General features: G+C 50.1%; 1 protein-coding gene across 46 annotated transcripts in view; it reads right to left on the reverse strand.

Annotated features, from left to right (window-relative positions):
• The window catches only part of LOC147700405 (uncharacterized), a 700,768-nt gene that overhangs the window by 360,985 nt on the left and 323,532 nt on the right, over positions 1 to 16,251 (reverse strand). For all 46 annotated transcript variants that reach the window (XM_086935784.1, XM_086935772.1, XM_086935787.1 and 43 more), the window contains one exon: positions 10,963 to 11,070. In XM_086935784.1, coding sequence (XP_086791910.1) covers positions 10,963 to 11,070 — 108 coding nt within the window. The remainder of the gene's footprint in view (positions 1 to 10,962; positions 11,071 to 16,251) is intronic.

Here is a 16,251-nt window from a genome sequence, read left to right on the forward strand (position 1 = left end):
TGAAACAAAAAGATATTATTAGTAAGGCAAAAAGTGAGGAACTCAATGAACATCTCGCTGTGTTCTGAAAATTTCAGTAATCTTCCTTTCAGGAAATATTGTATAGCTTTTACACCTTTATTATGGCAAATTCTTGTATACAGACTTATGTATAACACAACCATCAACATATCTTGCTCCGAAGTAATGTTTGCGATTATTCTAATGAAGTCTTTGGTATCACAGATATAAGATGTTAATGTACTTACAAAGTCAAACAAAAAAATAATTAACGTATTGGGACATGCATTCAGTCAAACTGCCCTTAGATGAGATGATCGGGCGGCCCAGGGGTGTCTTATCATCTTTAAGTATATGGGGAAGATGACAGAACTTCGGCGTAACTGGGTGAGGACATTTTAGAAACCCTAGTTAATCATGATCTATCATTCCATGACTAAACCAGCTCTGTATCATGTCATGATATGTTTCAATGCTTGCGTTATAGTCCTTCTTTTGTATTGGTACATAGTAACTGATGTCTGTTAGTAGCCATAATGCTTCCAATAGTATTCTTTCATCATCAATACGATGTTGCCACCTTTATGTGATGGTTTACATACGATATTCCGATCTTTCTAGATTCCGATTAAGGCACTCCTTTGTTCTTTAGCTAAATTTATTTTTACCTGCTTTTGAGACCTGTTCCTCAATTTCACAAACCTCATTTTCATCAGATCTTTTTTGACTGTATCTTCAAATACATCAATTGTATCAAATGATGTTGGCAGTGAGAATGTTGATTTCACTTAAAATCCGGTTTTCAATTGTTTTCTGCATGGTGCCAAAACTCTCTATTTCCATAATGTCCCGGACGCATTCTTCCATTCTAGGAAATGATTCCTGATCTTCTAATATGAACAGAGTCTCAAGGTTGTTCCCTGTGAGTATGTCAGTTAATGTAGCTGTTCCCTCAGAACTTTCATCCAAACTCTGTTGGTGACTTAATCCTTTGATTTTGAAGAACTTATGAAGTTTCAATTTCCTGGTAAAAAAAAAAAGATCAATACTTGTTTTGGTATATTCGAAATCTTGTGTTGGACAAAATGTAAGTCATATTTTTAGAGAAGATTCTTCCACTTTTGTTAGTACTCTTGGGGTCAGATTAATGATAGTTAATTTGTCTATGGCTTTTTGAAACCTCGTTTGCTTCTTGTTTGCAAGGCAATTCCTTTGTTTGTATTTATTGTAGCCCCCTCTTCTCGTTTTTCTTCTCTTCCTCGCATACTGCATTTCGGGATCTTGCATCTGCTTCCTCGTTGCTACGATTGTCTTAGCAATTGAAATTCCTTGTGAGAAAGAGTCTGTTTTGTTGCCCGTATTTCTAGGTCCCCACCTTCTTCACCGGATTGTTCAGCGTCCATGGCAATGTCAGATTCCAAGGTTTCTCTCTGTTCAATAGTTGAGCTGTTGGTATTACTTCTTAGGGCTCTAATCGGTGCATCAAATTTGCGAGCAACAGTAAGTACTCTGCCTTGTTCATAGTCCCAGCATCACAATAAAATGTTGTATGCTAGCGCTGATTTATTTTGTCTTCATGTATTAAGAGTTGTTTTTTCATAGCTTCTCTGAGCTCTTCCCTAGTCTTTGCAACTTAGTCATTAGCAATTAGTGCTGCAAGCTCTTCAATTTCTTTTAAGCATATCTCTCTATGACTCCAAGCGAATTTAATTAGGATTTTCAACATGCCTACTGCTGATTCAGTAGTAAAGTCTGCCCATTCATCAAGCAGGTTTGGGTCTGGATTTTCATAGGCCGAAACTGTGTATATTCTTAGGCCTCTAGGAATACTGTTTACCTCAATATAATTTTGGAGAGATATAGCTTCCCACCACTTCCGCATATCTCGTTCTTACAGTCTTTTCAATTTCCCAAATTGATTCTTGAGACCATCTTGCGTGGTGTGAGGAGTTTCTCTACCAGCTTCCTCACCCGCTTGTCCTCTTTTAAAGATAGCAATTGCCACTTCTCGGCTGGCTGTATCACTGAACATTGTATTTTACAACTGATTCAATTGTGTATCCATTCAAAATCCAATTCCCCTCTCACTCACTCCAACAACTCCATGGTTGAATCAGTTATCATTCAATACTTTCAGGTAAATTGTTGCAGGCGGCAGACTAATCAAAACGGGGTCTTGTGGGACATCCAACTCACCCGTCCTCGAGATTCCGGCCTCCTTAGTTTGCTTCTATTTCGCCATGGTGCTCTGGTGTTCATAAAATTGCTGCTCCAGTACACCATGAAAACGCTGAGCACTCAGGGGAGGGTGATGGTCAGAAATCGTGGCGTGGGTACAAGGATTCATAACAATAAATCGTGCTGCTGGGCGATTTCAATCTCTGGCTGAACTCCACTGAGTTGGATGCTCAGGCCGCTGCGTTGAAAGAGTCCCTATTAGATATGAATCTGACCCAACAAATACACCTACCCACCCATGAAAAAGGGCATAGCCTTGATCAAATATGGTCACAGAACACTCCTCTGGCTATTAATTCCATCACCCCTTGCATCTGGTCGGATCATTTTCTGATACATTTTACTATCACCATTGTAAAAAATCAAACACAGCCTTCTTTGAAAGGAGGGAAGGTCCGAGTATGGAAAAACGTTGATATTTCCGCTTTTATTGATACTCTTACTTTATCTCTCCCCCCATTAGATCAGGATATTGACGGGACTGAAGAAGCCTTTTCCAACTGGCTACTTCAGGCAGCAGATGTGCATGCTCCTTGCTCTAATTTTCCCCGCTCCCGCCCCAATGACGCTCACAGGTGGTTTACACCCCACCTCAAAGCCTTAAAACTCGAAGTTCGTCAAAAGGAGCGGAAGTGGCGAACAGCATACTCTGAATTAGACAAAGCCAATTACTGCAGGGCCCGAAAGGATTATCAGAAAACTATCCAAAAACACAAAACTGATTATTTCTCGGCTAAAATTCTTAACTCCCATAACAAATCAAAAGAATTGTTTCACATCGTGGAAAGTCTCGGTGGCAGTGACAGGACTTCTCAACCTGTGGCCCCTACCCAGGACCTCTGCAATTCCTTGAATTATTTTTTCCTTAACAAAATCTGTACTATAAAACAAAGTATCCTCATTTCTCCGTCCCCCTCCCCTCTGTCGGACACCTACTACAACCCTTCTATCCTGGAATCTTTTCCCCTCATTGACGGAGCCATCTTATCCAAACTCTTTGCCAGGGTTAAATCAGGATCACCTGACGATATCTGCCCCCCACACATTTTGAGGGAGGTGGGAACGAATATCCCTGAGGGCATGCTCTCCATGCTGAACGGATCCCTCTCACAGGGTAAAGCCCCTGACAACCTAAAAAAGCTCTCCTCATTCCCATGCTAAAAAAAGTCGGAGCTGACCCGTTGGACCCTCTTAATTACAGGCCTATATCACTGCTGCCTTACTGTGCCAAACTTCTGGAGGCTCACGTCTGTGATAGTATCTCCAAATTTGTTGAAGAATCAGAGTATTTTGCACCCAATCAGGCGGGTTTCCGCCCTTGTCACTCTACTGAGGCGGTCATCCTCGCGGTGCAGAACACCCTGAGGCGGAACGCTGATAGTGGGATCCACCAGGCTCTGGTACTATTGGACATTTCGGCGGCGTTCGACACGGTTGACTATGACATCTTGGTCAACCGTGTCGAGCAAGCAGGTCTAAGGGGCCCTGCACTGAGCTGGATTCGCTCTTTTATCACTGGCCGCACTCAATCTGTTAGATTGGGTTCTTTTACAGCTCCCACTATACCTACCACCTGTTGAGTACCTCAGGGCTCGTCATTATCACCTTTGCTTTTTAATTTATACCTGCGCCCTCTTCTGTACTCCCTCAGGGATGCGAATGTTACCATCTTCAATTATGCAGATGATTTGCAGCTCATCTTTCCTCTTAACACCAAGGACTCAGTGGAAGATTTTCAAAACACCATGTCTCACATTCGGAGTTGGATGAGCTGCAATCATCTGAAACTTAACCCTGGCAAGACGGAATTGGTCTTGCCTGGGCAGAGTGCACTTAGCTGGAACCCTAGCTTCTGGCCATCTAGCATGGGAGTCCCTCCGTCCAAGTCATCTTCAGTCAAGAGCTTGGGGATTCTCATTAGCGAGGATCTCTCCCTGAAGAGACAGGTAGGTGCTTCTTTCAACTGAAGAAAATTAAGAAAATTGCCTGCTTTTTCTCCTCGGCTGCCCTTACTCAGATTGTCATTTCTCTGGTCCTGTCCAGACTAGACTTTTCCAATAGCCTCTACCTTGGGCTTCCAGCTGGAGAGTTAAAACGTCTCCAGTTGGTCCAAAACCAGGCAGCGAGACTTATTCTGAACCTATCTAAAAGGCAGTCTGTCAGATCAGGGCTGAAACAGCTACATTGGCTGCCCATTGAGCAGCGAGTTGCTTTCAAAACTGGGTGCATTCTATTTAAATCCTTGCATGATTCTGGCCCTCAGTTTATCAGAGATCTTTTCAACAGATATAATCCTTCCCGTAATCTTCGTTCCGCTCATAAATCCCTTCTGATCATTCCATCTTATAAGAGTAAGCGTCTCGGAGGTTTCTGCTTTGACCATCTTGCAGCCACCTTCTGGAACTCCCTTCCTCTTCAATTAAAACTGAGCGACAACATCCTGAGTTTCAGACGCTCCCTTAAGACCTTGCTCTTTTCCCAGGCATATTGCTGAGCTGTCCCATTTCTGTCTCGAACCGGTGTGCTGTGTCTCCTCTATAGCGCCATGAAGCCCCTGGGCGTGCGTGCGCTTTATAAATCTATATTAACATTAACATTAACATTAACATAACAGGCTCAGAATTTCAAAAAATGTAGACAGCACTCGAGTGAGAGAAAGACTCAATTTACGAATAACAAAACAAACAGGAAGTGTTTCGGTTTGCGCCTTTTTCGACTGTCAGTGTATCTGAAAGAAACACGTTAGTATTAGATTCCTTACCTTAGAATATCCCCAGGCGTCAGTCTGGATCCGGAAACTTTTGCGTAGCAGTACCCCTGCGCGTCGGTAGGCGTCGTCTGCAGGCGTTCCCTGCGGCTCCGCGTCCGTCGTTGGCGTCGTGCGCCGTGATGACATCGCTGGAGTATATAGACGCCGCCTCCGCTCGCTGACGTCAGTTCTTCTTTTTTCCGCGCTAGTTAGCGCAGATCCGAAGAGCAGTACTCGGTCTTTTGACCAAAGTTTTTGATAACTTGTTATCTTTTTCGGTGCCGGTAGGATGCCCGGTTTTAAGAACTGTGATGACTGCGACCGCACTATGTCGGTCACGGACCATCACCGACTCTGCCTCCGGTGCCTGGGCCCCGACCACGACGTGGACTCTTGTGTCGATTGCCGGGCCTTGACGAGTAAAGCTAGGCGGGAGCGGTCCCGCAAGCTACTCGAGCTGCGGGTGTCGGCCCCGCGTCGAGAGCGGTCCAGGGAGCGGTCGCGGAGCCGCCACGAACGCTCCGGAAGTCGTCACCATTCATCTGGCTCCTCAGGTAGGAAACACAAGAAGTCGGGGCGTCGTCATCGTACCCCCGACGCTTGCGCGATGCGGCCGGGGATCGGGCGGCTCCGCGTGAGTCGCCGGCGCGGCCTGCTCCATACCCTACGGTCCCTGGGCAAGGCGCGACGCCCGAGGAGATAGAAGAGTTCCTCATGGCCATGAGGAAACTGGCTCCTCAGACGGGGCCTTCGGCGCCTTTGGGCCCTGTGGCCCCGTCCGGAGGCCCTAGCGGGTCGGGTGATCCTGCCTCAACGCCGTCGCCGACGGCTCCGGTCCCGGCGCCGCAGGGGCCTTCAGGATCGACGCAGTCTGGCCAACCGGCCGCTCCGGCGCCGCTTCCATCGGGGCTGCCCCGACGCCGACCCCGCACGACGCCGGTTCTCCGGCGCTATGCGGCGCCGCCCCCGTTCCCTCTCCGATTCCGGTCCCGGAGCCGAACCGGCGTCTCCCGACGCCGGGACCGGCGCCAATGGGGTCTGTGAACCCCGAGGAGCCGGTCTACCTGGTTGACCCCGATTATGATGAGGAGGTAGATTACGGAGAGGAATGGGAGAGGTATGAGGACCCTCTGTCACGTGAGTGTCAGTACAATGTGGACTGGACAGGTGATTTGGGTGACGCCAGTGGTCTAGATGACTCCCCTAACCCTGGCTTTGTCTCGCCTCCTACCTTGGCTACGGAGGAGGGGGCTGCTTATTCAGTGGTGTTGATGAGGGCTGCCAAGGCCTTAAACCTTGAGCTCCCCGTCGCGGCCGTGAGGACTAACATCCTCACTGAGGTCCTCAAACCGCAGTCATGCCGACAGGAGCCACTGCTGCCGTTCAATGAGGCCTTATCTGACGTTCTTTTGGGCACGTGGTCCAGGCCCGCTTCAGGTTCGCCTGTCCACCCATCCCACCCCTGAGAGTCTGGTGATCCAGGCCTCAACTTCCCAGACCGCATTCCCGTCGGCCCCGCCCGACCAGGAATCTAAGAGGTACGACCAGTATGGCAAAAAGGTCTTCTCGTCCCTGAGTCTGGGACTGCGGTCTTGCAACACCGCGTGCCTCTTAGGCCGTTACACCCACTCTCGGTCGGGGACCTGCTGCCTGAATGCCCGCCGGAGGTACGGGCTAAGCTCGGCAAGGCTATGATTGAAGGCCGAGATGCAGCGAAATACTACATCATGTGTGGTCTTGATACGACCGACTCACTGGGCAGAGCGATGTCCACGACGGTGGCGATTCGTCGCCACGCCTGGCTGAGATCCGCCAACTTCTCGGCAGATGTCCAGAATGCTTTGATGGACATGCCGTTTGATGGCAGTCGCCTGTTTGGCGACAAAGCGGACCACGCGCTGGAGCGCTTCAAGGACTCCAGGGTCATGGCCAAGTCCTTGGGTCTCTCGACCCAGCGCCAGCAAACGGGTTCGTTTCGCTCCTTTCGTGGCCAAGGAAGGGGCGGTCCCACACGTGCTGGCAGCCACGCGCCGCAACAAACTTATCAACGCGGTGGGGGCCGTGGAAACCGCCGTGGTGGCGGTCGGGGACAACGGCGGGGTCAGGTCACACCTCCCCCGCAGCATCCGCCACTAAATCCTCCTAGTCCGTGCTTTCAGGCCCATGTGACGCCATTGGGGGGCAGGGTTCGCCATCACCTCTCCCACTGGCGCACGATAACATCGGACAGGTGGGTGCTGCAGATCGTCCGAAGGGGCTACTCCCTCCCCTTCGAGACCACTCCTCCAGCCATGCCACCGCAGAACCACCGTGTGTCGGGGGACCACTTGGCACTTCTGAAGGAGGAAGTTACGGCCCTCTTGGCCAAGGGGGCCATCGAGCGCGTTCCTGGGCCAGAAGTAGGAAGTGGTTGCTATTCCCACTACTTTCTGGTACCCAAGAAGGACAAAGGGGGCCTACGTCCTATCTTGGATCTAAGGAACGTCAACGGCTTCCTCCGGAAGGAGAAGTTCAAGATGTTGACATTGGCTCAGGTCTTGGCTGCTCTAGACCCGCAAGACTGGATGGTAGCGTTGGACTTGCAGGATGCTTATTTTCACATCCCCGTCCTGCCGGCCCACTGGCGTTACCTGCGGTTCACGGTAGGCCAGGAGCATTTTCAGTTTATCGTGCTCCCCTTCGGCCTTACAAGCGCCCCACGGGTGTTCACGAAAGTGATGGCGGTGGTCGCAGCCCATCTGCGCAGGTTAGGGGTTTCAGTCTTCCCCTATCTAGACGACTGGTTGTTGAAGGCGGGCTTGCCCCAGACAGTCGTCCACCACCTTCAGATGACGGCAGACCTCCTGCACGAGCTGGGGTTTTCCATCAATGTGCCGAAATCACACCTGTGTCCCTCTCAAAAGCTCCTTTTCATCGGAGCGGTTCTCGACTCGGCGCAGTTCCGGGTTTATCCTCCGGAACGGCGAGTCCGGGATATTCAGGCTTTGATTCCAATCTTCCAGCCGTTATCCCGGATTTCGGTCAGGTTGACGCTGCGGCTGCTGGGGCTGATGGCTTCCTGCATCCTTCTGGTGCATCACGCCCGGTGGCGGATGCGGGCTCTGCAGTGGGACCTGAAGTTTCAGTGGGCCCAGCATCAGGGCAACTTGTCCGACCATGTCTTGATCTCGAAGGGCACTGCGAACCAACTGCAGTGGTGGCTTACGGACCGCGATTGGGTCAGGGGCAGAACCCTCTCCCTTCCCCAACCGGAGCACTTTGTTGTGACGGACGCGTCCCTCCAGGGCTGGGGAGGCCACTTGGGAGAGGCAGAGATCAGAGGCATCTGGTCTCCGGCGGAGTCCCGGCTCCATATCAACCTGTTGGAGCTGCAGGCGATTCGTCTAGCACTGAAGGCATTCCTCCCCTTTGTCAGTGGGAGTGCAGTGCAGGTGTTCACAGACAATACCACCGCCATGTGGTACTGCAACAAACAAGGCAGGGGTGGGGTCGTGGACCCTTTGCCAAGAGGCCCTGCGACTCTGGCAATGGCTGGAAAGTCAGGGCGTGACTCTGATGGTTCAACACCTGGCAGGTTCTCTGAACGCCAGGGCGGACAAACTCAGCCATCGGTGCTCGATGGATCACGAATGGCATCTGAACTCGGACGTGGTGCAAGGCCTCTTTCTGCGATGGGGAGAGCCTTGGTTAGATCTATTCGCCACCGAAGAGAACGCGCAATGTCATCAGTTCTGCGCGTTGGAGTTTCCAAGACGGCACTCGCACGGCGACGCCTTTCGGCGCGAGTGGAGTTGCGGTCTGTTATACGCCTTTCCGCCTATACCACTTCTGCCCAGAGTGCTGAAGAAGATCAGGCGCGACCGGGCTCAAGTCATCCTTGTGGCTCCGGACTGGGCTCGAAGGTACTGGTATCCCGAGCTACTCAGCATGTCAGTCAGTCCCCCGATCCGCCTGCCTCTTCAGGAGGACCTTCTGTCGCAGCAGCAGGGGACGGTCCTCCACCCGAACCTGTCCAGCCTCCACCTCCATGCGTGGAGATTGAGCAGTGACAGTTGAGGCCATTTGACTTGCCTCCTGAAGTTTGTGATGTGATTCTGGCAGCCAGGCGTTCCTCCACAAAGTCGGTATACGCCTGCCGGTGGAACAGATTTGTGGCATGGTGCACAGCAAAGGCTGTGGATCGATCCCCTTTCTGCCCCTCTTTCCGAGGTTCTCCTCTTTCTTCTCTCTCTTGCCCAGCAGGGCTCTGCTCTAGGCACTATCAAGGGCTACCTTTCTGCCCTTTCGGCCTTTCTGAGGCTGCCTGATCAACCTTCTTTGTTCAAGTCCCCTATTGTAACAAGGTTCTTGAAGGGCATCACACACATGTATCCTCCTGTTCCGTTTGTAATGCCTCAGTGGGACTTGAACCTGGTTATAACCTTCTTGATGTGTGCTCCCTTTGAGCCACTTCATTCCTGTCCTCTCCGTCTCCTGACTTTAAAGACGGCCTTCCTGGTTGCCATCACCTCTGCCAGGAGGGTGAGTGAGCTCCAGGCTCTTTCTGTCAAACCTCCTTTCATGTCCATTCATCCAGACAAGGTGGTTCTGAGAACTAGACCTTCTTTCCTGCCCAAAGTAGACTCTGCTTTTCACATCGGGCAGTCCATCACCTTACCCTCCTTCTTCCCGCCTCCGCATCCTTCAAAGGATGAAGAGCGGCTCCATCGTCTGGACCCAAAACGTGCGCTTTCATTTTATATGGATCGCACACGCCAGTTCCGGGTGGATGACCAACTGTTTGTTGGCTACGTGGGTGCGAAGAAGGGACGGGCGGTGCATAAACGGACCATCTCTCGGTGGGTCGTTCTCTGCATCAAAGCGTGCTACTCTTTGGCTCGAAAAGAGCCTCCTGTTGGGCTGAGGGCCCATTTCACTCGGGCCACGGTGGCTACTTCTGCCCTGGGCCGGGGAGTCCCCTTGCAGGACATTTGCCAGGCGGCTACGTGGGCCTCGCTGCACACTTTTGCGAGGCACTACTGATTGGACAGTCAAGTCCGGAGGGATGGCTTCTTTGGCCGTTCTGTCCTCCAGGACTTTCTGGTGTGAAATTGTATTGGTTCGCAGACCCACCACCGGGGTTGGTATTGCTGGGGTATCTATTCTAAGGTAAGGAATCTAATACTAACGTGTTTCTTTCAGATGAACAAGTTACTTACCTTCGGTAACGATATATCTGTAAGAAACATTAGTTAGTATTAGATTCCTTACCGCCCCACCCATTCTCCCCGTTCTGCGAACTGATACTTAGGGTTAAGGACATCCCTTTCAGGGCCCTAGTTTCAATGGCACCAGTGTTGGTTCTCACATGGCTCTGGCGCGGAAAAGCTGTGTGCAAAGAACTGACGTCAGCGCGCAGAGGCGGCGTCTATATACTCCAGCGACGTCATCACGGCGCACGACGCCAACGAAGGACGCGGAGCCGCAGGGAACGCCTGCAGACGACGCCTACCGACGCGCAGGGGTACTGCTAGGCAAACTTTTCCGAATCCAGACTGATGCCTGGGGATATTCTACGGTAAGGAATCTAATACTAACTAATGTTTCGTACAGATATATCGTTACCGAAGGTAAGTAACTTGCATTTGGAAAGGAGACCAATGCTGCATAAAAGTGGCGTCATCTTTGAACATCATTATATTCTTACTGCTCATGCGAATGCATCCAAGCGGTGCCATTTTACGGAGCTGTTAGAGATATAGAATTAATTTATAACAAATTCTCCAAAGAAAATAAGTAGATTTATGATTCTTGGTGTTACCAACACTTAATGTTATAGTATTTCCTTTAACGTTTATGTTCTTTATCACTCAGCTCCATATACCAGTGAATTGCTTTTAATCTTAATAGCGGAGTCACAATAAACTGACGCCTAATAACATTCTTGCCTATGACTGAAACATATTTATACAATTCCATCTAAAAAGATATCTTACCTGCCGGGCAGAAAGTAACTACCCCAGAGAGCTGATGAGCTACGGGAATAGTCTGTCTCTCTTCTTTGATGCTGCTTGAGACCTGCATCATGTTCAACGCTTCTTCTGCTATAATGGGGAAAACAAATAATTATTTCACAGACAATCAAGTGAGCTGTAGAGTTTCCTGGTCCTCCTCACACCCTGGGTGAGTTGGCATGGTTACATCTGGTAATAAAATGGTAATTTATGTTAAAAAGAAACAGAAATTATATATATATATATATATATATATATATATATCGCTCCTGTTCCATAACTGACCTGGGAGAACGGGCGCTGCAGTCAGAGGGGACACAGGAACCGGCACCGGATTGTTTGGTGCTCTTCAACCACCCCGCCCTCCTGCTACGGGCACTAAACCACGCTTACTCCACTTCCCTATACCAGCTACCGAACTTTGCCAGAACAGTGCATGCTGGGAATGGGAGTCCGCGACAATCAAAACGGACTACAAATGCTGTGCAGACTGCATGGGGGAGGGAACTCAGTGCCTGAAGGTACTTAACGCAGGAGGAGCTTATTGGGACGAAGGTCGTTTAAGAGGAAGGCGCTGAAGAAGTCCAACGCCGAAATGCATTCGCCTTGTTCTGGATTACTGAATAAAACGGCAAGCTTGTTTCCTAATCCCCTTGTGGCCTCTCATCTTTTCGTCAGAAAGGATTGTTGGTGATATGTACTGCGCAGCCAGACGCGCAGAAGAGTTGGCCCTGCGGCATTAAGAGACTTTGGGGAATAACTGGCAACACGCTGCTTGCAGCCTATCTACAAAATCGAGGGATCGATATCCCCAGAAGTCCGCCAAGCATCCCGGTTCGGATGGAACAGACAGAGATATTTTACCTCAACAGGGCTTTCCGCCTCGCATTTGGCCGCTCCTGTTCCATAACTGACCTGGGAGAACGGGCGCTGCAGTCAGAGGGGACACAGGAACCGGCACCGGATTGTTTGGTGCTCTTCAACCACCCCGCCCTCCTGCTACGGGCACTAAACCACGCTTACTCCACTTCCCTATACCAGCTACCGAACTTTGCCAGAACAGTGCATGCTGGGAATGGGAGTCCGCGACAATCAAAACGGACTACAAATGCTGTGCAGACTGCATGGGGGAGGGAACTCAGTGCCTGAAGTTACTTAACGCAGGAGGAGCTTATTGGGACGAAGGTCGTTTAAGAGGAAGGTGCTGAAGAAGGCCAACGCCGAAATGCATTCGCTTTGTTCTGGATTACTGAATAAAACGGCAAGCTTGTTCCCTAATCCCCTTGTGGCCTCATCTTTTCGTCAGGAAGGATTGTTGGTGATATGTACTGCGCAGCCAGACGCGCAGAAGAGTTGGCCCTGCGGCATCAAGAGACTTTGGGGAATAACTGGTAACACGCTGCTTGCAGCCTATCTACAAAATCGAGGGATCGATATCCCCAGAAGTCCGCCAAGCATCCCGGTTCGGATGGAACAGACAGATATATTTTACCTCGACAGGGCTTCCCGCCTCGCATTTGGCCGCTCCTGTTCCATAACTGACCTGGGAGAACGGGCGCTGCAGTCAGAGGGGACACAGGAACCGGCACCGGATTGTTTGGTGCTCTTCAACCACCCCGCCCTCCTGCTACGGGCACTAAACCACGCTTACTCCACTTCCCTATACCAGCTACCGAACTTTGCCAGAACAGTGCATGCTGGGAATGGGAGTCCGCGACAATCAAAACGGACTACCAATGCTGTGCAGACTGCATGGGGGATGGAACTCAGTGCCTGAAGGTACTTAACGCAGGAGGAGCTTATTGGGACGAAGGTCGTTTAAGAGGAAGGCGCTGAAGAAGGCCAACGCCGAAATGCATTCGCCTTGTTCTGGATTACTGAATAAAACGGCAAGCTTGTTCCCTAATCCCCTTGTGGCCTCTCATCTTTTCGTCAGGAAGGATTGTTGGTGATATATATATATATATATATATGGAAAATGTTACTTACCCAGTAAGCATCTGTTCTTGGCATGTAGAGCTTTAGATTCACATGCTTTGCATACTCCTGCCATCTAGTGTTGGGTCTGGATTTTGTTAGTTGTAAGTTGCACTATCACCGAAAGGAGGAGTCACCTACCTCTTGCCTGGAAATACTTCTTCGAAGAAAAACAACTTGCAACCCTCTGGACCCAACCCTAGATGGCTGGAGTATGCAAAGAATGTCATCTACAACTCAAATGCCCCGAGAAAAAAATAAATATATATAGTTATACTTACCTAAGCTAACTATAACTTACACTCCCGCAATGCACTGCTTATGACCTCAAATATTATATCACTCATGACATGGTCAGTGACATCACTGATGACATCATCCAGTAAAGTAAACTTCAAAATATTTTATAAAATACCAACGAGATTTTTTGAGATTTTTTTAAAGTAAGGGGAGACAGGTGAGAGGCTTATAGCACAGAGCTCACTGGAACATATCACCTAGGAAACTGTTTAAACGCAGGGGACAGTCCTTTCTCTTCTGAACCACTACTCTAAACACTAATGACTAAAGTAATACGGCTAACCATATAGGCTAATCTATTGCACACAATTTCTATGGTTTTGTGAATGTAAAATCTCAGCTGTCTCTTTAACCCTTGGTTTTTTTCTGTGAATTTCTAAGGTTTAAAAAAAAAAAACGATTTCCTAATTATAACGCCCCGTTAACCTTTGATTTTTTTTAGTAAATTTCTAGGATTTATTTTTAGAATACATTGTACTACAGTTTTACCAACAAGTGTAATTTAGTCGTTCTAGCCAGCAATCGAATGATGAATTTTTCACTTTGGTTGAGATTTAGGCTTCCCTCGGTCGGAAAGTGCAGTCAAAAGCCACAGGGCCGGATGGCATCCCAGGGGATCTATTTTTATCAGATATTACAAGCTGGGCTCGATATATCTAACATTTGTCAAACGCTATAGCAAGTGGAGCCCCAGTCCCAGGGTCATGGAAGGGGGCAAAGGTGGACATCTATAAAAAAGAGGAAACATACGAGCCTTCCAACTACAGACCTATCAGCCCGATTGATGCCCTCCAAAAGGTTTTCTAGAGAGCACTTTTGTTAAAGATCATGACAAAGGCTGAGGATAATGCAATTTTATCTCAATACCAAGCCAGCTTTAGGGAAAAGATGGGGACAATAAACCAGGTATTTCGCCTCCTACTTCTTTACTGGAAAGTAGTTAGTAGTAGTGATTGGCCAGGGCAGTCTATATTTAGCCTTCATTGATTTAAAAACTGCCTTCGATTTAATCCCCAGGCACAAATTATGGTATGTGCCGCCATCCAACAACCCTGACTCCACCACTCTCCTCGCCATCCTCGGACAGAAGCAGATGGTCAACACGCCCACCCACAGAGCTGGACACACCCTCAATCCCATTTTCACGGGAAGGACGAACATCAGCTTCAACCATACCACCCATGGACGGACCACCACTGCGTCCACTTCACCTTCAACACCACCACCGCACCCAAGCCTACCCCGGGCGTGCCACGTCGGAACTGGAGCAAGGTCAGAGAGGAACATCTCAACATCACCCTCCTATGAAACCCCCCCCAGCGCAAAGACCGACACAATCGACGTAGCCGTGGAATTTCACCATTGGATCTCCTGCTGTGCCGACAAGCTCGCACCCCTCTACCACCCCGCCAAACATCGCCCTCTGAAGGCCGCCTGGTTCACCACAGATCTAAAAGAAGCCAGACGCTCCTGCAGAAAAACACGGTAGCACAGAACAATCACAGGTGCGCCCTGAAGGAATACCACCAGCGCATAAGACACACCAAACGGACATTCATAAGAGACAAAGTCCAAGCCAATGCCTCCAACGCCCAGGAACTATTCAATGTCATACAGCAGTTCGCAAAACCCCCCAGCGAAGCCACGGACGTCACACCTTCCCAGGAATTCTGCGACAAGCTCAGCTCCTACTTCCATCTGAAGATCAAGGCCCTCTACGATAACTTCAGCGAACAGATGCCGTACAACACCCCTCTCCCCATCGCCGCCGACCGTCCAACCATCATGACCTGGGATCCCGCCACCACCGAACACATCACCCCTACCGTGAAGAAAACCCAGTCAGGCGCCCCAAAGGACCCCTGCCCACCGCACATATTCCACAGGGCTGCCGCCATCACACCAGAACTAGGATGGACCACCAACTCCTCCTTCAGATCCGGCATCTGCCCTGACGACTGGAAGCGGGCAGAGGTTAAACCCCTCCTCAAGAAACCTTCGACCGACCGTACGGAACTGAAAAACCACTGGCCCATCTCTCTCCTCCCCTTCGTGGCCTAAGTCACCGAGAAACTTGTAAATGTCCAACTGACCACCTTCATCGAAGAGAACTCCATCCTGGACGCTTCGCTATCTGGATTCCGCTGAAACCACAGCACCGAGACCATCCTCCTCGCCGCTGATGACATCCGCATGCTACTCGACCAGGGACACACTGCGGCCCTAATCCTTCTAGACCTCTCCACAGCTTTCGACACCGTCTCTCACCGCACGCTCGCAGCCAGATTTCACGACGCGTGATACAAGGAACCGCCCTTGACTGGATCCAATCCTTTCTCTCCGGCAGAACCCAGAGGATCAGACTCCCGCCTTTCCTGTCCGAACCCACTGATATCAACTGCGGGGTACCCCAGGCATCATCGCTCAGTCTCACACTATTCAACATCGACATGGCCCCCCCAAGCCGCCATTGTCAGACAGCATGGGCTCAGCAACGTGTCTTACCCTGACGACACCCAGCTCATCCTCTCACTCACGAAGAATCCTGAAGACACCAGACTCTGCTTCCAGGAAGGAATGAATAACGTGGCAGCCTGGATGAAAGACAGCTGTTTGAAGCTCAACTCAGAGAAGACCGAAGTCCTCATCCTCGGACCCTAAACTTCCGCCTGGGACAATACCTGGTGGCCCCCCTACCTCGGGAATCCACCCACCTCTACAGACCACGCATGAAACCTCAGCATCATCCTCGACTCCTCCCTCTCCATGAACCGGCAGATCAACGCTGTCATGTCACCCAGTTTCAACTGCCTGCGCATCCTCCGTAAGACCTTCAAATGGGTCCCCCCCAACTGCAGACAGTCACCCACGCGCTCATAACCAGCAGACTGGGCTACGGCAACGCCCTATACGCTGGAATCAACAGGACCCCTTCTACACAAACTCCAAACCATCCAGAACGCAGCTGCCAAACTCGTCCTCGGGACACCTCGT

The sequence above is a fragment of the Lissotriton vulgaris genome, chromosome 8 (genome assembly GCF_964263255.1).
Source record: "Lissotriton vulgaris chromosome 8, aLisVul1.2, whole genome shotgun sequence".
Taxonomy (NCBI): Eukaryota; Metazoa; Chordata; class Amphibia; order Caudata; family Salamandridae; genus Lissotriton; species Lissotriton vulgaris.